This window comes from Pseudophryne corroboree, chromosome 4 (assembly GCF_028390025.1).
Source record: "Pseudophryne corroboree isolate aPseCor3 chromosome 4, aPseCor3.hap2, whole genome shotgun sequence".
In the NCBI taxonomy this organism is placed as follows: Eukaryota; Metazoa; Chordata; class Amphibia; order Anura; family Myobatrachidae; genus Pseudophryne; species Pseudophryne corroboree.
In genome coordinates this window covers 313,697,324-313,721,583 of record NC_086447.1, presented here as the reverse complement: position 1 = coordinate 313,721,583, position 24,260 = coordinate 313,697,324, and the positions used below count along the sequence as shown (strand labels likewise).

Here is a 24,260-nt window from a genome sequence, read left to right as displayed (position 1 = left end):
CCCGCAACACTGATTGTTGTGTGCGGGATTCCGGTATCCCATCGGAGATTCTATCTACAAGGTTATCCTTGTCCTAGCGGAGCACTGCTCCCGGGTGGAGCGTCCCTGTCTAAGCACCCCGGGACCGCCTTCCTCAGCTCGAACCCGTGTGTTGCCTTTGATACATTACGTACAAACATAACAGGTCTCTGTCCCGTTGGAGGTCTTTGCATGAAACCTGTCATGGAAACCCCCTACCAGGATCTTTCGTGGCGCTTTCACCTTTTAACTAGAAAGAGAAAGGCTATGAGAGATGACAGAAGCAAAACAATCGGATCCGACTGGAATTACTGTTCCCTTCTTTATATAGAATCTAGAACAGGACCAAAATATATTTATATAAATAAATAAAAAATAATTAAAGAGAAACACCAGCCGACATGCAACCTCTACACCTCAAACCGTAACTCAGCTCCGATGGTAGAGTTTGTATCCGCTTGCTTCCTTGTATTTTCGTTAGGATCTTTATAATAGAAGTCCGTTGAAAATATAAATAGTATGGCAATATTATATGTTGAGGAGCCTGCATCTAAGGTAACGGAATACCGTAGTAGATGACGGGAACAGTTGTATACTGGATTTATCTGGCTGGATTCTGAGAAAAAATAAATAAAATAGTGAGTACACTAAACAGCCTCTTTGCAACCCTCGCATACTAAAACTGTGATTCAGTTGTGAGGTCGGGGTTGATATCCAGACGTTTCCTTAAATTTTCCTAGGATCTTTGTATTAGAAGTCCCTTGAAAATTATAAAGCATAAAGATGCTTGATTTAAACCATGTCAAACAAATCCTTTGCAGCAGAGACCTAAAATAAAAACTACCAGCAGAGGGAGCAATTACTACATCTTTCCTATGTCTAACCTAGGTGTAACCAACCCCTCCCTCTGTCCTTTCACTGGCTGAGGGAAATGTTGTCACTAGTGGGGGCTGTACTTTTGCTGAAAAGACACTTGGCGCCCTTTACTGTATGTAAAGATGGCCGCCACTAAAAAATAGTATGTACTTCATTAAAGAAAAACCCCTGATATGTTTCAAAGCCGCCGCTCACATCAAGAGTATTGTTACTGTGCCCCCGTCTCTCTCAGCCCTCCGCTCTCTGTGCAGCTGCAGGGAAGAGCGGCTGTGCCTCAGCGAGGCGGTGGAAGTGCCGGGCGGGCGCGCCGCAGCGGCCGGCGGGACCATCCGAGCGGGCGGCTGTGCATCAGCAAGGCGGGCGCGTCAGCGGGCGGGCGGCGGTGAGAGACACAGCCCGCAGTCTCCCCTTGACCTCCTTCCGCAGTCGGCGGGAGTAACATACGAGCGCTCTGGGACAGCGCTGAATGTGAAGCTCCTTCTCCTGTCTCCCCTTCAGTGCTGGGGCGGTAAGGTTTGAAAATTAATTTACTATAATAGGGGAGCGGGCGGGGGATGCTGCACCCGCCGTGATACAGCCTCATGTGTCTGACTAAGGGCCCTGAATACAACCAGTACTCACTGTCTCTGTGCTCCGGATTTTTGTTTTTGGGAAGAGAGAAGCAGATCCCTTTATTGGGATCCCAGTCTCCTTTCAGTAACGCCTGCACCTTCCTTTTGTTAGGAAGGATTGGGCTATGTCCACTTGGGTTCTGCCTGCTCCCTCCTTTGCTAGGTGGGATTGGGCTCTTCTTAAAGATTTGTCTTTTAAAACCTGCACCCTCCTTTTAATTAGGAGGGATTGGGCCAGTCATGAATGAGTATAAAAAATAAAAATTCTAATTAAATAAAGGAAAACTGCAAGGAGCAGGAGCTCCCTTTTTGTGCTTGTACCTCCTAGCACAATTTTCTAAACTGAGGGTGGAGGGATGTGAAGGGGGAGGAACCGGCTGTGCACACAATGCTAATTTTAGATTGTGCCACACCTCCAGTTGCAAGCTTCACACCCCTAATGTCTAAAGTACTGCTCCAGTGTCCCCTAGTGGATGAAAGAGATATATATATATATATATATATATATATATATATATATATATATATATATATATATATATATATATAGAGAGAGAGAGAGAGAGAGAGAGAGAGAGAGATATTATAGAGAGAGAGAGAGAGAGAGATAGATAGAGAGATAGAGATATATATATATATATATATATCTCTCTATCAAAAGCAATAGGAGTATGGCACCACATGCATTGATAAAAACACAAAAGAAAAAAGAAAAAACTACTGACAATCAGACCACTCCCTTATAGATATAGGGTGTCAGCTAGCCCCTAAATGTTCAGCATGGGTAAAATGCTGCTAAGTAAAATATGGATGGGGGGATAGAGGTATCAGCAACCAACGGTGTTTCTAAAAGTAAATCTCTCAATAAGAAGGCTAAATACTAAGAATTTATGTTTTAAAACAAAAATATATAAATAGGGTGACCCCTTGATGAAGTCAGACAGACGAAACACGTTGGGTGTACCTCTGACTCACTAAAGATAAGGTCAAACTCTTATTATTTTAGTCTTGACCTTTTTAGTTTTTTTGGCCTTTACCCTCTCTTATATATGTTGTGGATCCCTATATGTTTTAGTTTACAATTATTGTATATTTTTAGAATAAACTTATTCTACTTTTTATCTCAAAATTTTCTCCATTTATATATTTTTGCTTTAAAACAAATTCTTAGTATTTAGCCCTCTTATTGAGAGATTTACTTTTAGAAACACCGTTGGTCGCTAATTTTTCCCCGACCCTGGTTAATAAATAAATGGTCAGATAGGCTCAAGCTGACCAGAAGACAACAGTACAAATAACCACGTGTTACATACAGCAAAAGCATCCTGGAACACGGCAAGTCGAACCCTGAAGTCAGAAAACAAGGCTCACCAAACCTGGACAGCTGAGGATTGGAAAAATGTTGCCTGGTCTGGCGAATCTTGATTTCTGACATGATATTTAAATGGTGTGACAGTTATTTTGCATAAACAGGAATACATGGATCCATCTTGCCTTCTGTCAGTTAGGGGTGTAGGGAACGTTTTCTTAGCACACATTTGACCACTTTATACATGACCGAGCATCTTTAAATGCCACAGCTGACCCGAGAATTGATGCTAACTACATGCATCTCTTTATAGCCACAGTTTTCCCTTCTTGGTTACCTCCAGCAGGACAATGTCCACGACGTGTCAAACATGGTTCCACGAACAGGGCAATAATCTCAGCGTAACCCCATGGAACATACACATACAGTATATACATTGAAGTCCCAATTCACATGATACCTGAAAGCTCTGTCTGAATAATTCCTACGGAGGACTATTACAGTTAATATTTGAAGGGTCGGTGAGGAGCAGTGGTAATATTTTATGTGCGAGTGTACAATGATTTTATTTATGCTTGTGTTTTTAATAGAGTTGACATCTTTGATATATTGTTGGATGGTTGATATTTAAATGCTTTCCTGAAAGGTGAAATAATCCACTATATCTTTTCTAATAATTTTGTTCAAATTAATCCAGAAGTAACGAAAGGGTAGCACTAGAAATATATGTATATAATAAGATTTTACTTACCGATAAATCTATTTCTCGTAGTCCGTAGTGGATGCTGGGGACTCCGTCAGGACCATGGGGAATAGCGGGCTCCGCAGGAGACAGGGCACATCTAAAAAGCTCTTTAGGTCACATGGTGTGTACTGGCTCCTCCCCCTATGACCCTCCTCCAGGCTTCAGTTAGGTACTGTGCCCGGACGAGCGTACACAATAAGGAAGGATCTTGAATCCCGGGTAAGACTCATACCAGCCACACCAATCACACCGTACAACTTGTGATCTGAACCCAGTTAACAGTATGATAACAAAACGAAGTAGCCTCTAAGAAGATGGCTCACAACAATAGTAATAACCCGATTTTTTTGTAACAATAACTATGTACAAACATTGCAGACAATCCGCACTTGGGATGGGCGCCCAGCATCCACTACGGACTACGAGAAATAGATTTATCGGTAAGTAAAATCTTATTTTCTCTAACGTCCTAGTGGATGCTGGGGACTCCGTCAGGACCATGGGGATTATACCAAAGCTCCCAAACGGGCGGGAGAGTGCGGATGACTCTGCAGCACCGAATGAGAGAACTCCAGGTCCTCTTTAGCCAGAGTATCAAATTTGTAAAATTTTACAAACGTGTTCTCCCTTGACTACGTAACTGCTCGACAAAGTTATAATGCCGAGACTCCTCGGGCAGCCGCCCAGGATGAATGCCACCTTCCTTGTGGAATGGCATCTACATATTTCGACTGTGACAGGCCTGCCACAGAATGTGCAAGCTGAATTGTACTACAAATCCAGCGTGCAATAGACTGCTTAGAAGCAGACGCACCCAGCTTGTTGGGTGCATACAATATAAACAGCAAGCCGTCCTAACTATATATATATATATATATATATATATATATATTTATTTTTAGGGCCCTGACAACGTCTAGTAACTTGGAGTCCTCCAAGTCCCCAGTAGCCTCAGGCACCACAATAGGTTGTTTCAGGTGAAAACGCTGACACCCCTTTAGGAAGAAACTGGAGACGAGTCCCAGTTCAAATGGAAAATTATAATATGGGCTTTTGTAAGACACAGCCGCCCATTCTGACAATCGCCTGGCCGAGGCCAGGGCTAACAACATGGTCACTTTCCATGTGAGATATTGGTCAACAGCATGGTCACTTTCCATGTGAGATATTTCAAATCCACAGATTTGAGCGGTTCAAACCAATATGATTTTAAGGAATCCCAACACTATGTTGAGATCTCACGGTGCCCCTAGAGGCACAAAAAAACTGTATATGCAATACACCCTTTATAATCTGGACTTCAGGAACTGAAGTCAAATTTTTTTTTTTTTTTTTCTGGAAGAAAATCTACAGGGCCGAAATTTAAATCTTAATGAACCCCAATTTGAGGCTCAAAACACTCCTATTTTCAGGAAGTGCAGAAATCGACCTAGTTGAATTTCCTTCGTGGAGCCTTCCTGGCCTTACCCACGCAACATATTTTCACCACATGTGGTGATGACGTTGTGCGGTCACCTCCTTCCTGGCTTTAACCAAGGTAGGTATGACCTCTTATGGAATGTCTTTTCCCTTCAGGATCCGGCATTCAACCGCCATGCCGTCACACGCAGCCGCGGTAAATCTTGGAATATACATGGTACTTGCTGAAGCAAGTCCCATCTTAGCTCCCCAGGCCCTTAGTCCTCTGTGAGCATCTCTTGAAGTTCCGGGTACCAAGTCCCTCTTGGCCAATCCGGAGCCACTAGTATAGTTCATACTCCTCTATGTCTTATAATTCTCAATACCTTGGTTATGAGAAACAGAGGAGGGAACACATACACTGACTGGTACACCCACGGTGTTACCAGAACATCCACAGCTATCGCCTGAAGGTCTCAAGACCTGGCGGAATACCTGTCCCGTTTTTTGTTCGGGCGGGACGCCATCATGTCCACCTTTGGTCTTTGCCAACGGTCCACAATCATGCTGAAAAACTTCCCTATGAAGTTTCCACTCTCCCGGGTGGAGGTAATGCCTGCTGAGGAAGTCTGCTTCCCAGTCGTCCACTCCCGGAAAGAACACTGCTGACAGTGCTATCACATGATTTTCCGCCTAGCGAAAAATCCTTGCAGTTTTGACACTGCCCTCCTGCTTCTTGTGCCGCCCTTTCTGTTTACGTGGGCGACTGCCGTGATGTTATCCCACTGGATCAATACCGGCTGACCTTGAAGCAGAGGTCTTGCTAAGTTTGGAGCATTATATATTTGCTCTAAGCTTATTTATGCGGAGAGAATTCTCCAGACTTAATCACACTTCCCTGGAAATTTTTTCCTTGTGTGACTGTTCCCCAGCCTCTCAGGCTGGCCTCCGTGGTCACCGGCATCCAATCCTGAATGCCGAATCTGCGGCCCTCTAGAAGATGAGCACTCTGTAATCACCACAGGAGAGACACCCTTGTCCTTGGATATAGGGTTATCCGCTGATGCATCTGAGGATGCGATCCGGACCATTTGTCCAGCAGATCCCATTGAAGAGTTCTTGCGGGAAATCTGCCGAATGGAATTGCTTCGTAATAAGCCACCATTTTTACCAGGACTCTTGTGCAATGATGCACTGACACTTTTCCTGGTTTTAGGAGGATCCCGATTATCTCGGATAACTCCCTGGCTTTCTCCACTGGGAGAAACACGTTTTTCTGGACTGTGTCCAGAATCATCCCTAGGAACAGTAGACGTGTCGTCGGAAAAAGCTGCGATTTTGGAATATTTAGAATCCACTCGTGCTGTCGTAGCACTACTTAAGATAGTGCTACTCCGACCTCCAACTGTTCTCTGGACCTTGCCCTTATCAGGAAAGCGTCCATGTTTCTTTTAAGAAAATTCATCATTCCGGCCATTACCTTGGTAAAGACCCGGGGCGCCGTGGACAATCCAAACGGCAGCGTCTGAACTGATAGTGACAGTTCTGTACCAGGAACCTGAAGTACCCTTGGTGAGAAGGGCAAATTTGGACCTGTAGGTAAGCGTCCCTGATATCCAGTGACACCATATCGTCCCCTTCTTCCTGGTTCGCTATCACTGCTCCGAGTGACTCCATCTTGATTTGAACGCTTGTATGTAAGTGTTCAAATATTTCAGATCTCACCGAGCCGGTTGGCTTCAGTACCACAATATAGTGTGGAATACTACCCCCTTCTGTAAAAGGGGTACTTTGATTATCACCTGCTGGGAATACAGCCTGTGAATTGTGTGAGGGGGAGACGTCTCGAATTTCTAATGTACACCTGGGATACTACATGTAGGATCCCGGAGTTCCCTTGCGAGTGAGCCCACTGCGTGCTGAAACTCTTGAGATGACCCCCTACCGCACCTGAGTCCGCTTGTACGGCCCCAGAGTTATGCTGCGGACTTGGCAGAAGCTGTGAGGGGCTTCTGTTCCTGGGAATGGGCTGCTTGCTGCAGTCTTCTTCCCTTTCCTCTACCCCTGGGCAGATATGACTGGCCTTTGCCCGCCTGCCCGTATGGGGACGAAAGGACTGAGACTGAAAAGACTGTGTCCTTTCTTGCCGATATGTGACTCGGGGTAACAAAAGGTGGATTTTTCAGCTGTTGCCATGGCCACCAGGTCCAATGGACCGCCCCTTTATACAGCAATACTTCCATATGCCGTCTGTAATCTGCCTCACCTGACCACTGTCGTGTCTTCGTCTGGCAGATATGTACATCACATTTACTCTTGATGCCAGAATACAATATATGCCTCTGCGCATCACGCATATATAGAAATGCATCCTTAAAATGCTCTATAGTAAATAAAATCTTGTCCCTGTCAAGGGTATCAAAATTTTCAGTCAGGAAATCCGACCAAGCCCCCTCAGCGCTGCACATCCATGCTGAGGCGATTGCTGGTCGTAGTATAACACCAGTATGTGTGTATATACTGTTATGATATTTTCCAGCATCCTATCAGCTGGCTCCTTGAGGCGGCCGTATCTGGAGACGGTAACGCCATGTTTTTACAAGCGTGTGAGCGCCTTATCCACCCTAAGGTGTGTTTTCCAACTCGCCCTTACTTCTGGCGGGAAAGGGTATACCGCCCATAACTTTCTATCGGAGGAACCCCACGTATCATCACACACTTCATTTAATTTATCTGATTCAGGCAAAACTACAAGTAGTTTATTCCCACCCAACAAAATACCCTTATTTGTGGTACTTGTGGTATCAGAAATATGTAACACCTCCTTCATTGCCCTTAACATGTAACTTGTGGCCCTAAAGGAAAAATACGTTTGTTTCTTCACCGTCGACACTGGGGTCAGTGTCCGTGTCAGTGTCTGTCGACCGACTGAGGTAAATGGGCGTTTTTACAAGCCCCTGACGGTGTCTGAGACGCCTGGACCAATACTAATTTGTCCGCCGGCTGTCTCATGTCGTCAACCGGCTTGCAGCGTGTTGACATTATCACGTAATTCCATAAGTAAGCCATCCATTCATGTGTCGACTCCCTAGAGAGTGACATCACTATTACAGGCAATTTGCTCAGTCTCCTCACCAACATTTTCCTCATACATGTCGACACACACGTACCGACCTATAGCACACACACAGGGAATGCTCTGATAGAGGACAGGACCCACTAGCCCTTTGGGGAGACAGAGGGAGAGTTTGCCAGCACACACCAAAATGCTATAATTATACAGGGACAACCTTTATATAAGTGTTCCTCCCTTATAGCATTTAATATATATTTATATCGCCAAATCATTGCCCCCCCTCTCTGTTATAACCCTGTTTCTGTAGTGCAGTGCAGGGGAGAGCATGGGAGCCTTCCCCTCAGCCTTTCTGTGAGGGAAAATGGCGCCTGTGTGCTGAGGAGAATAAGCTCCGCCCCTTTCTCGGCGGGCTTTTCCTCCCGGTTTTTTAATACTGGCCTGGGTTAAAATACATACATATAGCCTTAATGGCTATATGTGGTGTATTTCTTTTGCCAAATTAGGTATTTATATTGCTGCCCAGGGCGCCCCCAGCAGCGCCCTGCACCCTCCGTGACCGTGTCAGTGAGCCTGTGAGACAACAATGGCGCACAGCTGCAGTGCTGTGCGCTACCTCTATGAAGACTTAGAAGCCTTCTGCCGCCTGTCACCGGACCTCCGTCTCTGCCGTCTTCAGCGTCTGTAAGGGGGATCGGCGGCGCGGCTCCGGGACGAACCCCAGGCTGACCTGTGTTCCGACTCCCTCTGGAGCTCAGTGTCCAGTAGCCTAAGACTTCAATCCTCCTGCACGCAGGTGAGTTGCAAGTCTCTCCCCTAAGTCCCACGTTGCAGTGATCCTGTCGCCAGCAGGTATCACTGATTAGTTTAAACCTAAAAAAGACTTTTCTAAACAGCTCTATAAGAGAGCCATCCAGGTTGCACCCTACTCGGCCGGGCACAGAAACCTAACTGAAGCCTGGAGGAGGGTCATAGGGGGAGGAGCCAGTACACACCATGTGACCTAAAGAGCTTTTTAGATGTGCCCTGTCTCCTGCGGAGCCCGCTATTCCCCATGGTCCTGACGGAGTCCCCAGCATCCACTAGGACGTTAGAGAAATGTATATTTTTCCTCAGATCCAAAACGAAGTTTTTTTTATATAAATTTACTAGCCCTTGAGAATGTTTTTTTTTTTTGGACAGACCAAGCCTGCTCTTCCTGTTTCAAAGAGGTAATCAGCAAGGAGGGAGAGGAGGAGGGGGGGGGGACCCTGGAGGATCACAAGAACAGCCCTTACGGGGCAAGTAAAACTTGTACTATTCATATAAACTGAACTCTTTAATTTTGAGCGGCGCTTTTATTACTTAATGGCTAGCATATACTGTATATGTTATCAATCATATTATATTCTGTTTGCAACAAACTCATTCCTAAAAGGACACCCCAAACTTACCGGCGGCGTTTTCTGCGAGAGTTCTCTTGTCAATCTGTCTGTAAAGCCCTGTACCAAGGTATTTCCTCCTGCTACGATCACACTACCATACAATCCCTACAGAACATAAAGATTAGGAATTACAGAATTCCTTACACTTAAAAACAGAAATTGCAGCAATGAAACTGACTGAACTTTGACCTTCACCACCAAATATCCCCCTCATTTAAGTCTACCTTTCTTCATAACCAAGAGTTTAATGACAGGTTCATTTTTTAAAAATAGTTTCTAAGACTTCAATCATTATCAGACAGTAAATCCGCTGGTAACACATACCCAACCCATTTAGAACCCTAGGAAACATGGGCATCATATAGCATGGATATGATCAGTTAAAGTAACAATAAGTAAAGTGTTCCTGTAAAAAATAAACTTTTTTTTTATTGTAGCATTATTGCTATGGTGTAAAGGGAGCTTATCACTTTGCATTACACTGAATCAGACTGACATCACTTTTACATCACTGTGTCCTGCCTATTACTAATACCGATGTGCATACCACTCAATCAATTAACTGTAAATGCTGTTTCATAAAGCTAAATCTATGGTTCATGGTCCAATGAATGGATCACCTGGATGTCACAGACAGCGAATGATAATACTTTTATGTAGCTGCTGTGCAACAAGGACCGGTTGCAAGGTAGATGGGCAAGAACGTATTCTGTTCTCCACACAATGGACAGTATGTCTTGTATACAGCCTTAAAGAATCATTGCCAGCCGCTGTCCATGTTCTGTGATTCTGTTATTATGGTAAAACACTATGAGGGAGATAACGAGTTTTATGGTAAGAACTTACCCTTGTTAAAACGCTTTCTGCGAGGTACACTGGGCTCCACAAGTCTGGACAATGGGGTGTAGAGTAGGATCTTGATCCGAGGCACCAACAGACTCAAAGCTTTGACTGTTCCCAGAATGCACAGCGCCGCCTCCTATATCACCCCGCCTCCCAGCACAGGAGCTCAGTTTTAGTTAACCAGCCCAATGCAGTAGCGGGAAGAGAGACGACAACGGTTAGTAGCCACATACACCACACTCTCACGACAAGAGAAGTGTCAGCGGCTAATGCCATATCAACCCAAAGAAGCCAAGTGCGTCAGGGTGGGCGCCTTGTGGAGCCCAGTGTACCTCGCAGAAAGAGTTTTAACAAGGGTAAGTTCTTACCATAAAACTCGTTTTCTGCTGCGGGGTACACTGGGCTCCACAAGTCTGGACAATGGGGATGTCCTAAAGCAGTTCCTTATAGGAGGGGACGCACTGTAGCGGGAACAAGAACCCGGCGTCCAAAGGAAGCATCCTGGGAAGCGGCAGCATCGAAGGCATAGAACCTTATGAACGTGTTCACGTAAGACCACGTAGCCGCCTTGCACAATTGTTCAAGGGTCGCACCACGTTGGGCCGCCCAAGAAGGTCCAACAGACCGAGTAGAATGGGCCTTAATGTTTTCAGGAGCAGAGAGACCAGCCTTCACATAAGCATGTGCAATCACCATTCTAATCCATCTGGCCAGGGTCTGCTGGTGAGCAGGCCAGCCACGTTTGTGAAATTCAAACAAAACAAAAAGAGAATCAGATTTTCGAATAGAAGCAGTTCTCTTCACATAGATACGGAGAGCCCGTACCACATCCAAAGACCTGATTTGTCTCCCAAAGAGCGGAGAGACAAAGGCCGGAACCACAATCTCCTGATTAAAGTGGAACGAAGAAACCACCTTAGGCAAATATCCGGGACGAGTCCTAAGAACCGCCCGGTCACGGTGAAAAATCAGATATGGGGAACTACAAGACAAGGCACCCAGATCCTACAATCTTCTAGCAGAGGTAATAGCCAGCAAGAACACCACCTTAAAGGAAAGACACTTAAGGTCAGCTGAACCCAGGGGTTCATATGGAGGTTCCTGCAACGCCTCCAAAACCACCGACAAGCCCCAAGGAGCCACAGGCGGGACATAGGGAGGCTGGATACGCAACATACCCTAAATGAAAGTATGAACATCAGGTAAAGTCGCAATTTTTCTCTGAAACCACACCGACAAGGCAGAAATATGAACCTTAAGGGAGGCCAGACGCAGGCCTAAAGCCAGGCCCTGCTGAAAAAAAGCCAAAAGCTTGGCTGTACTAAACTTGGACGCGTCATAATTGTTAGATGCGCACCAAACAAAGTAGGAATGCCAGACCCTATGGTAAATCAGAGCAGAAGCCGGTTTCCGGGCCCGCAACATAGTTTTAATGACCTCTTCAGAAAAACCCTTAGCCCTCAAGACGGAAGCTTCAAGAGCCACGCCGTCAAAGACAGCCGGGCTAGGTCCTGGTAGACACAGGGGCCCTGAACGAGGAGGTCTGGGCGTTGTGGAAGTAGAATTGGACGCTCTGACGACAGGCCCTGCAGGTCTGAGAACCAGTGCCATCTGGGCCACGCCGGAGCTATGAGAAGCAGATTTCCTTTTCCTTGCTTGAACTTCCGAAGTACCCTGGGCAGGAGTGACACCGGAGGGAACACGTACGGCAGCCGAAACCTCCACGGTACCGCCAGCGCATCCACGAATGCTGCTTGAGGATCCCTTGTTCTTGCTCCGAAAACCAGAACCTTGTGATTGTGTCAAGACGCCATCAGATCCACATCTGGAAGACCCCACCTTTCCACGAGGAGTTGAAACACTTCTGGATGGAGGCCCCACTTGCCGGCATGCACGTCCTGACGACTGAGAAAGTCCGCTTCCCAAGTCAGGACTCCCGGAATGAATATTGCCGGTAGATAGCGTTCTGCCCAACGTAGAATCCGTGAGGCTTCCTTCATTGCCAAACGGCTTCGAGTGCCGCCTTGATGATTTATGTAAGCCACCGTGGTGGTGTTGTCCGACTGTACTTGAACAGGACAGTTCTGAATCAAATGCTGGGCTAGGTTCAACGCATTGAAGACTGCCCACAACTCCAGAATGTTGATCGAGAGGAGAGATTCCTCCTTGGTCCACCGACCCTGAAGGGAGTGTTGCTCCAGCACCGCGCCCCAACCTCTTAGACTGGCATCTGTCATCAACAGGACCCAGTTGGATATCCAGAAGGGACGGCCCCAGCACAACTGTTGGTCCCAGAGCCACCAAAGTAGCGACAGACGGACCTCCGGAGTCAATGAGATCATGTAAGACCTGATCCGGTGAGGCAGGCCGTCCCACTTGGCTAGAATCAGCCTCTGGAGGGGCCGAGAATGGAATTGGAGCATACTCCACCATGTCGAATGCTGAGACCATGAGGCCCAGCACCTGCATCGCCGAATGTAATCGACACTTGCGGACGAGAAAGGAAGTAACGAATCCTGTCCTGAAGCTTCAGGACTTTCTCCTGAGACAAGAACAACCTCTGGTTGTGAGTGTCCAACAGCACTCCCAGGTGCACCATGCTCTGAGCAGGGACCAGGGAGGATTTCTTCCAGTTGATGAGCCACCCGTGGGCTTGTAGAAACCGGACCGTTATATCCAGATGACGCAGGAGAAGATCTGGGGAATTTGCCAGGATTAACAAGTCGTCCAGATACGGCAGTATCCTGACCCCTTGACGGCGGAGTACCACCGTCATCACCGCCATAACTTTGGTGAAGACTCGCGGAGCCGTTGTTAAACCAAAAGGTAACGCACAAAACTGGTAATGGAGGTTGCCAATAGCGAACCTCAGGTATTGTTGATGTGACACTGCTATAGGAATATGCAGGTAAGCATCCTGTATGTCCAGGAAGACCATGTAGTCCCCAGGTTCCAAGGCCAGAAATATAGAGCGAAGGGTTTTCATACGGAACTTGGAAACCTTCACAAACCTGTTCAGTGCCTTGAGGTTGAGAATTGGCCGGGAGGACCCATTCGGTTTCGGGACTAGAAACAGCAGAGAATAGTACCCCCGGCCCCTCTGAGCAAGATGCACCTGTACTACGACTCCTGTATCCAGGAGGGTCTGTACCACCGAATGCAGAGTGTTTGCCTTTGTCTGGTCCGACGGGACGTCTGTCTTGCAAAATCGATGAGGGGGTCGGTGTTTGAAGGCTATGGCGTAACCTCGAGTGACGACTTCCCGTACCCAGGCATCTGTAGTGGTCTTCAACCATTCCTGGGTATACCCTAGAAGCCGGCCCCCCACCCTGGGATCCCCATGCCTCAGGCTTATCGGTCTTGGCAGCTGGCTGACGGGCAGCCCTGGCTCTTTTGGGCTTCGGTTTACCAGGTTTGGAAGTGCGGGCCTGCTTATGGTACACCTGACCTTTTGCTTTACCTGAAGGACGAAAGGGGCGAAATGACGTACCTTTAGCCTTCGACACAGAAGGAGTGGTATTAGGTATTCAGACAGTTTTGGCAGGAGCCAAGTCAGCCACTATCTTATTTAAGTCCTCCCCAAACAGAATATCTCCCTTGAAAGGGAGTACCTCCAGGGTTTTTCTAGAGTCCAGATCCACAGACCAGGATCTCAGCCACAATATCCGGCGAGCCAGGACTGACGTAGTAGAGGCCTTGGCTGCTAGGATACCGGCATCAGAAGCCGCCTCTTTAATATATCGAGAAGCTGTGACAATATATGACAAGCATTGTCTAGCATGGTCAGAGGAGATTTCAGCTTCTAACTCCAAGGCCCATGCTTCAATAGCCTCAGCAGCCCATGTAGCTGCAATAGTGGGCCTTTGTGCAGCACCCATGGGGGTGTAAATCGCTTTTAGACAACCCTCTACACGTTTATCCGTAGGCTCTTTCAGAGACGTGACGGTAGCGACAGGTAGAGCTGAGGAAACCACCATCCTAGCCACATGTGAGTCCACTGGAGGAGGTGTTTCCCAATTCTTAGACAGCTCTGTTCCTGACGAGGTGTCCGTGACAGCAGTGGATTGTGAGGAGACGAGCGCTCGCTTAGAGGACCTCTTGGACTTAAGCGAGCGTTGGTCAGACTTTTTAGTAGTCAAGGACTGGTTCAACCTCTTTAATTGAGCAGATAAATCGTCCGCCCACGGCGGGTTAGCTGCAGGGACCACATACGGTTGTACCAGCATTGGGGGTCCTATAGGGGGTGTTAATTTATGAACTAGCGTATGCAGAAGCAGGCCCACGGTGGGTCAGTATGTGCCTCCGTTGCAACAGTCCCACTGGGGGGCAGGGAGCCCCCAGAACCAGAGCCCACAGCTGCTATATTCTCCTCATATGTGCCTGTGGCTTCAGCAACACCAGCAGTGTGTTCCGCCCCAGAACCGTTACCCTCAGAACACAGTACAATTATCAGCAGCACAATATCCCAAACCCCTGCTCAGTGTAGTCAGCACTAGCAGAGATAAAGGAGAGATATGGTGACCAAACCACAGAGAAAAAATAAGAATTTACTTACCGATAATTCTATTTCTCATAGTCCGTAGTGGATGCTGGGAACTCCGTAAGGACCATGGGGAATAGCGGCTCCGCAGGAGACTGGGCACAAAAAGTAAAAGCTTTAGACTAGCTGGTGTGCACTGGCTCCTCCCCCTATGACCCTCCTCCAAGCCTCAGTTAAGATACGGTGCCCGGACGAGCGTACATAATAAGGAAGGATCTTGAATCCCGGGTAAGACTCATACCAGCCACACCAATCACACCGTACAACTCGTGATCTGAACCCAGTTAACAGTATGATAACCGTAGGTGCCTCTGAAAAGATGGCTTCCAACAATAAACAACCCGATTTGTTTGTAACAATAACTATATACAAGTATTGCAGACAATCCGCACTTGGGATGGGCGCCCAGCATCCACTACGGACTATGAGAAATAGAATTATCGGTAAGTAAATTCTTATTTTCTCTGACGTCCTAGTGGATGCTGGGAACTCCGTAAGGACCATGGGGATTATACCAAAGCTCCCAAACGGGCGGGAGAGTGCGGATGACTCTGCAGCACCGAATGAGAGAACTCCAGGTCCTCCTCAGCCAGGGTATCAAATTTGTAGAATTTAGCAAACGTGTTTGCCCCTGACCAAGTAGCTGCTCGGCAAAGTTGTAAAGCCGAGACCCCTCGGGCAGCCGCCCAAGATGAGCCCACCTTCCTTGTGGAATGGGCTTTTACAGATTTTGGCTGTGGCAGGCCTGCCACAGAATGTGCAAGTTGAATTGTACTACAAATCCAACGAGCAATCGTCTGCTTAGAAGCAGGAGCACCCAGCTTGTTGGGTGCATACAGTATAAACAGCGAGTCAGATTTTCTGACTCCAGCCGTCCTGGAAACATTTTCAGGGCCCTGACTACGTCCAGCAACTTGGAGTCCTCCAAGTCCCTAGTAGCCACAGGTACCACAATAGGTTGATTCATGTGAAACGCTGAAACCACCTTAGGGAGAAATTGAGGACGAGTCCTCAATTCCGCCCTATCCGAATGAAATATCAGGTAAGGGCTTTTATAGGATAAAGCCGCCAATTCTGAAACGCGCCTGGCTGAAGCCAGGGCCAACAGCATTACCACTTTCCATGTGAGATATTTCAAATCCACTGTGGCAAGTGGTTCAAACCAATGTGATTTTAGGAACCCTAAAACTACATTGAGATCCCAAAGGTGCCACTGGAGGCACAAAAGGAGGCTGTATATGCAGTACCCCTTTGACAAACGTCTGAACTTCAGGCACTGAAGCCAGTTCTTTCTGGAAGAAGATCGACAGGGCCGAAATTTGAACCTTAATGGATCCTAATTTTAGGCCCATAGACAATCCTGCTTGCAGGAAATGTAGGAAACGACCCAGTTGAAATTCCTCCGTAGGGGCCTTCTTGGCCTCACACCACGCAACATATTTTCGCCAAATGCGATGATAATGTTTTGCAGTTACATCCTTCCTGGCCTTGATCAGGGTAGGGATGACTTCATCTGGAATGCCTTTTTCCTTCAGGATCCGGCGTTCAACCGCCATGCCATCAAACGCAGCCGCGGTAAGTCTTGGAACAGACAAGGTCCCTGCTGGAGCAGGTCCTTCCTTAGAGGTAGATGCCACGGGTCCTCCGTGAGCATCTCTTGCAGCTCCGGGTACCAAGTTCTTCTTGGCCAATCCGGAGCCACGAGTATCGTTCTTACTCCTCTCCTTCTTATGATTCTCAGTACTTTTGGTATGAGAGGAAGAGGAGGGAACACATATACCGACTGGAACACCCACGGAGTTACCAGAGCGTCCACCGCTATTGCCTGAGGGTCCCTTGACCTGGCGCAATATCTGTCCAGTTTCTTGTTGAGACGGGACGCCATCATGTCCACCTTTGGTTTTTCCCAACGGTTTACAATCACTTGGAAGACTTCTGGATGAAGTCCCCACTCCCCCAGGTGGAGGTCGTGTCTGCTGAGGAAGTCTGCTTCCCAGTTGTCCACTCCCGGAATGAACACTGCTGACAGTGCTATCACATGATTTTCCGCCCAGCGGAGAATCCTTGCAGCTTCTGCCATTGCCCTCCTGCTTCTTGTGCCGCCCTGTCTGTTTACGTGGGCGACAGCCGTGATGTTGTCCGACTGGATCAATACCGGTTGTCCCCAGCCTCTCAGGCTGGCATCCGTGGTTACCAGCATCCAATCCTGAATGCCGAATCTGCGGCCCTCTAGAAGATGAGCCTTCTGTAACCACCACAGGAGAGATACCCTTGTCCTTGGAGATAGGGTTATCCGCTGATGCATCTGAAGATGCGATCCGGACCATTTGTCCAGCAGATCCCACTGAAAAGTTCTTGCATGGAATCTTCCGAATGGAATCGCTTCGTAAGAAGCCACCATTTTTCCCAGGACTCTCGTGCACTGATACTTGTCCTGGTTTTAGGAGGTTCCTGACTAGCTCGGATAACTCCCTGGCCTTCTCCTCCGGGAGAAACACCTTTTTCTGGACTGTGTCCAGAATCATCCCTAGGAACAGTAGACGTGTTGTTGGAATCAGCTGTGATTTTGGGATATTTAGAATCCACCCGTGCTGACGTAGCACTACCTGAGATAGTGCTACTCCGACCTCTAACTGTTCCCTGGACCTTGCCCTTATCAGGAGATCGTCCAAGTAAGGGATAATTAATACGCCTTTTCTTCGAAGAAGAATCATCATTTCGGCCATTACCTTGGTAAAGACCCGTGGTGCCGTGGACAATCCAAACGGCAGCGTCTGAAACTGATAATGACAGTTTTGTATCACAAACCTGAGGTACCCTTGGTGAGAAGGGTAGATTGGGACATGGAGATAAGCATCCTTGATGTCTAGAGATACCATATAGTCCCCTTCATCCAGGTTCGCTATCACTACTCTGAGTGACTCCATCTTGAATTTGAACCTTTTTATGCAAGTGTTCAAAGATTTTAGATTTAAAATTGGTCTCACCGAGCCGTCCGGCTTCGGTACCACAAACAGCGTGGAATAATACCCCTTTCCCTGTTGTAGGAGGGGTACCTTGATTATCACCTGCTGGGAATACAGCTTGTAAATAGCTTCCAATACTGCCTCCCTGTCGGAGGGAGACGTTGGTAGAGCAGACTTCAGGAACCGGCGAGGAGGAGACGTCTCGAATTCCAATTTGTACCCCTGTGATACTACCTGCAGGATCCAGGGGTCCACTTGCGAGTGAGCCCACTGCGCGCTGAAATTCTTGAGACGGCCCCCCACCGTGCCCGAGTCTGCTTTCAGAGCCCCAGCGTCATGCTGAGGACTTGGCAGAAGCGGGGGAGGGCTTCTGCTCCTGGGAAGAGGCTGCATGGTGCAGTCTTTTTCCCCTTCCTCTGCCCCGGGGCAGGAACGAGCGGCCTTTTTCCCTCTTGCCCTTATAGGGACGAAAGGACTGGGTTTGAAAAGACGGTGTCTTTTTCTGCTGAGAGGTGACCTGGGGTAAAAAGGTGGATTTTCCAGCCGTTGCTGTGGCCACCAGGTCCGATAGACCGACACCAAATAACTCCTCCCCTTTATACGGCAATACTTCCATATGTCGTTTGGAATCCGCATCACCTGACCACTGTCGCGTCCATAACGTTCTTCTGGCAGAAATGGACATCGCACTTACTCTAGATGCCAGGGTGCAAATATCCCTCTGTGCATCTCGCATATATAGTAATGCATCCTTTAAATGCTCTATAGTTAATAATATACTGTCCCTATCCAGGGTATCAATATTTTCAGTCAGGGAATCCGACCAAGCCACTCCAGCGCTGCACATCCAGGCTGAGGCGATCGCTGGTCGCAGTATAACACCGGTATGTTTGTATATACCTTTTAAGATATTTTCCAGCCTTCTATCAGCTGGTTCCTTGAGAGCGGCCGTATCAGGAGACGGTAACGCCACTTGTTTTGATAAGCGTGTGAGCGCCTTATCTACCCTAGGGGGTGTTTCCCAACGTGCCCTAACCTCTGGCGGGAAAGGGTATAGTACCAATAATTTATTAGAAATCAGCAGTTTTTTATCGGGGGAAACCCACGCTTTATCACACACCTCATTTAATTCATCTGACTCTGGAAAAAATAAGAATTTACTTACCGATAATTCTATTTCTCGGAGTCCGTAGTGGATGCTGGGGTTCCTGAAAGGACCATGGGGAATAGCGGCTCCGCAGGAGACAGGGCACAAAAGTAAAGCTTTCCGATCAGGTGGTGTGCACTGGCTCCTCCCCCTATGACCCTCCTCCAAGCCAGTTAGGTACTGTGCCCGGACGAGCGTACACAATAAGGGAGGAATTTTGAATCCCGGGTAAGACTCATACCAGCCACACCAATCACACCGTACAACTTGTGATCAAAACCAGTTAACAGTATGATAACAGAGGAGCCTCTGAAAGATGGCTTCTTAACAATAACCCGAATTAGTTAACAATAACTATGTACAATTATTGCAGATAATCCGCACTTGGGATGGGCGCCCAGCATCCACTACGGACTCCGAGAAATAGAATTATCGGTAAGTAAATTCTTATTTTCTCTATCGTCCTAGTGGATGCTGGGGTTCCTGAAAGGACCATGGGGATTATACCAAAGCTCCCAAAACGGGCGGGAGAGTGCGGATGACTCTGCAGCACCGAATGAGAGAACTCCAGGTCCTCCTTAGCCAGAGTATCAAATTTGTAAAATTTTACAAACGTGTTCTCCCCTGACCACGTAGCTGCTCGGCAAAGTTGTAATGCCGAGACCCCTCGGGCAGCCGCCCAAGATGAGCCCACCTTCCTTGTGGAGTGGGCCTTTACAGATGTAGGCTGTGGCAGGCCTGCCACAGAATGTGCAAGTTGGATTGTGCTACAGATCCAACGAGCAATCGTCTGCTTAGACGCAGGAGCACCCATCTTGTTGGGTGCATACAATATAAACAACGAGTCAGATTTTCTGACTCCAGCTGTCCTTGCAATATATATTTTTAATGCTCTGACAACGTCCAGTAACTTGGAGTCCTCCAAGTCACTTGTAGCCGCAGGCACTACAATAGGCTGGTTCAGATGAAATGCTGACACCACCTTAGGGAGAAAATGCGGACGAGTCCGCAGTTCTGCCCTGTCCGAATGGAAAATCAGATATGGGCTTTTGTAAGAATAAAGCTGCCAGTTCTGACACTCTCCTGGCCGAAGCCAGGGCTAGTAACATGGTCACTTTCCATGTGAGATATTTTAAATCCACCTTTTTTAGTGGTTCAAACCAATGAGATTTTAGAAATTCCAAAACCACATTGAGATCCCACGGTGCCACTGGAGGCACCACAGGAGGCTGTATATGCAGCACTCCCTTAACAAAAGTCTGGACTTCAGGAACTGAAGCCAATTCTTTTTGAAAGAAAATCGACAGGGCCGAAATTTGAACCTTAATAGATCCCAATTTGAGACCCATAGACAATCCTGATTGCAGGAAATGTAGGAATCGACCCAGTTGAAATTCCTCCGTCGGAGCACTCCGATCCTCGCACCACGCAACATATCTTCGCCAAATGCGGTGATAGTGTTGCACGGTTACTTCCTTCCTTGCTTTAATCAAAGTAGGAATGACTTCTTCCGGCATGCCTTTTTCCTTTAGGATCCGGCGTTCAACCGCCATGCCGTCAAACGCAGCCGCGGTAAGTCTTGAAACAGACAGGGACCCTGCTGAAGCAAGTCCCTCCTTAGAGGTAGAGGCCACGGATCTTCCGTGATCATCTCTTGAAGTTCCGGGTACCAAGTCCTTCTTGGCCAATCCGGAACCACTAGTATCGTTCTTACGCCTCTTTGCCGTATAATTCTCAATACTTTTGGTATGAGAGGCAGAGGAGGAAACACATACACCGACTGGTACACCCAAGGCGTTACCAGCGCGTCCACAGCTATTGCCTGCGGATCTCTTGACCTGGCGCAATACCTGTCCAGTTTTTTGTTGAGGCGAGACGCCATCATGTCCACCATTGGTCTTTCCCAATGGGTTACCAGCATGTGGAAGACTTCCGGATGAAGTCCCCACTCTCCCGGGTGAAGGTCGTGTCTGCTGAGGAAGTCTGCTTCCCAGTTGTCCACTCCCGGGATGAACACTGCTGACAGTGCTATCACATGATTCTCTGCCCAGCGAAGAATCCTTGCAGCTTCTGCCATTGCACTCCTGCTTCTTGTGCCGCCCTGTCTGTTCACATGGGCGACTGCCGTGATGTTGTCCGACTGGATCAACACCGGTTTTCCTTGAAGCAGAGGTTCTGCCTGGCTTAGAGCATTGTAGATTGCTCTTAGTTCCAGAATGTTTATGTGAAGAGACGTTTCCAGGCTCGTCCACACTCCCTGGAAGTTTCTTCCTTGAGTGACTGCTCCCCAGCCTCTCAGGCTGGCGTCCGTGGTCACCAGGATCCAATCCTGTATGCCGAATCTGCGGCCCTCCAATAGATGAGCACTCTGCAACCACCACAGAAGAGATACCCTTGTCCTTGGAGACAGGGTTATCCGCTGGTGCATCTGAAGATGCGACCCTGACCATTTGTCTAACAGATCCCTCTGGAAAATTCGTGCATGGAATCTGCCGAATGGAATTGCTTCGTAAGAAGCCACCATTTTTCCCAGGACTCTTGTGCATTGATGTACAGACACCTTTCCTGGTTTTAGGAGGTTCCTGACAAGCTCGGACAACTCCTTGGCTTTTTCCTCCGGGAGAAAAACCTTTTTCTGAACCGTGTCCAGAATCATCCCTAGGAACAGCAGACGAGTTGTCGGCATTAACTGGGATTTTGGAATATTCAGAATCCAGCCGTGTTGTTTTAGCACTTCTTGAGACAGTGCTAATCCCCTCTCTAGCTGTTCTCTGGACCTTGCCCTTATTAGGAGATCGTCCAAGTATGGGATAATTAATACGCCTTTTCTTCGAAGAAGAATCATCATCTCGGCCATTACCTTTGTAAAGACCCGAGGTGCCGTGGACAATCCGAACGGCAGCGTCTGAAACTGATAGTGACAGTTTTGTACAACGAACCTGAGGTACCCCTGGTGTGAGGGGTAAATTGGAACGTGGAGGTACGCATCCTTGATGTCCAAGGACACCATAAAGTCCCCTTCTTCCAGGTTCGCTATCACTGCTCTGAGTGACTCCATTTTGAACTTGAACTTCTTTATGTACAGGTTCAAGGACTTCAGATTTAGAATAGGTCTTACCGAGCCGTCCGGCTTCGGTACCACAAATAGAGTGGAATAATACCCCTTTCCCTGTTGTAGAAGAGGTACCTTGACTATCACCTGCTGAGAGTACAGCTTGTGAATGGCTTCCAAAACCGTCTCCCTTTCGGAGGGGGACGTTGGTAAAGCAGACTTCAGGAAACGGCGAGGCGGATCTGTCTCTAGTTCCAACCTGTACCCCTGAGATATTATCTGCAGGATCCAGGGATCTACCTGCGAGTGAGCCCACTGCGCGCTGAAATGCTTGAGACGACCGCCCACCGCCCCCGAGTCCGCTTGAGAAGCCCCAGCGTCATGCTGAGGCTTTTGTAGAAGCGGGGGAGGGCTTCTGTTCCTGGGAAGGAGCTGCCTGTTGGTGTCTCTTCCCCCTTCCTCTGCCTCGTGGCAGATATGAATATCCCTTTGCTCTCTTGTTTTTAAAGGAACGAAAGGACTGCGGTTGAAAAGTCGGTGTCTTTTTCTGTTGGGGAGTAGCTTGAGGTAAAAAGGTGGATTTCCCGGCTGTAGCCGTGGCCACCAAATCTGATAGACCGACTCCAAATAACTCCTCCCCTTTATACGGCAAAACTTCCATATGCCGTTTTGAGTCCGCATCGCCTGACCACTGTCGCGTCCATAAACTTCTTCTGGCCGAAATGGACATAGCACTTACCCGTGATGCCAGTGTGCAGATATCCCTCTGTGCATCACGCATATAAAGAAATGCATCCTTTATTTGCTCTAAAGACAGTAAAACATTGTCCCTATCCAGGGTATCAATATTTTCAATCAGGGACTCTGACCAAACTACTCCAGCACTGCACATCCAGGCTGACGCTATAGCTGGTCGTAGTATAACACCTGTATGTGTGTATATACTTTTTTGGATATTTTCCATCCTCCTATCTGTTGGATCTTTAAGTGCGGCCGTCTCAGGAGAGGGTAACGCCACTTGTTTAGATAAGCGTGTGAGCGCCTTATCCACCCTAGGAGGTGTTTCCCAGCGCGCCCTAACCTCTGACGGGAAAGGGTATAAAGCTAATAACTTCTTTGAAATTAGCATCTTTTTATCGGGGGCAACCCACGCTTCATCACATACATCATTTAGTTCTTCTGATTCAGGAAAAACTATAGGTAGTTTTTTCACACCCCACATAATACCCTGTTTAGTGGTACCAGTAGTATCAGCTAAATGTAACGCCTCCTTCATTGCCAAAATCATATAACGTGTGGCCCTACTGGAAAATACGGTTGATTCGTCACCGTCGCCACTGGAATCAGTGCCTGTGTCTGGGTCTGTGTCGACCGACTGAGGCAAAGGGCGTTTTACAGCCCCTGACGGTGTTTGAGGCGCCTGGACAGGCACTAACTGATTGTCCGGCCGTCTCATGTCGACAAACGACTGCTTTAGCGTGTTGACACTATCCCGTAATTCCATAAATAAAGGCATCCATTCTGGTGTCGACCCCCTAGGAGGTGACATCCCCATATTTGGCAATTGCTCCGCCTCCACACCAATATCGTCCTCATACATGTCGACACACACGTACCGACACACAGCAGACACACAGGGAATGCTCTTAACGAAGACAGGACCCCACTAGCCCTTTGGGGAGACAGAGGGAGAGTTTGCCAGCACACACCAAAAGCGCTATATATGACAGGGATAGCCTTATAATAAGTGCTCCCTGTATAGCTGCTTTTATAATATAATTTTTGCCACTATTTTGCCCCCCCTCTCTTGTTTTACCCTGTTTCTGTAGTGCAGTGCAGGGGAGAGACCTGGGAGCCGTCCTGACCAGCGGAGCTGTGTAAGGAAAATGGCGCTGTGTGCTGAGGAGATAGGCCCCGCCCCTTTTCCGGCGGGCTCGTCTCCCGCTCTTTAGTGTATTCTGGCAGGGGTTAAATATCTCCATATAGCCCCGGAGGCTATATGTGAGGTATTTTTTAGCCAAATAGGTTTTCATTTGCCTCCCAGGGCGCTCCCCTCCCAGCGCCCTGCACCCTCAGTGACTGCCGTGTGAAGTGTGCTGAGAGGAAAATGGCGCACAGCTGCAGTGCTGTGCGCTACCTTTAGAAGACTGAGGAGTCTTCTGCCGCCGATTCTGGACCTCTTCATGTTTCAGCATCTGCAAGGGGGCCGGCGGCGAGGCTCCGGTGACCATCCAGGCTGTACCTGTGATCGTCCCTCT

At 47.9% G+C, this 24,260-nt stretch overlaps 1 protein-coding gene across 1 annotated transcript in view; it reads right to left on the bottom strand.

The window, feature by feature from the left end:
• LOC134909439 (actin-like protein 6A) overlaps positions 1–24,260 on the bottom strand; it is a 196,576-nt gene that overhangs the window by 5,535 nt on the left and 166,781 nt on the right. Inside the window, exon 12 of the mRNA XM_063916315.1 lies at positions 9,464–9,559. Within this exon, the coding sequence (XP_063772385.1) occupies positions 9,464–9,559 (96 nt within the window). The remainder of the gene's footprint in view (positions 1–9,463; positions 9,560–24,260) is intronic.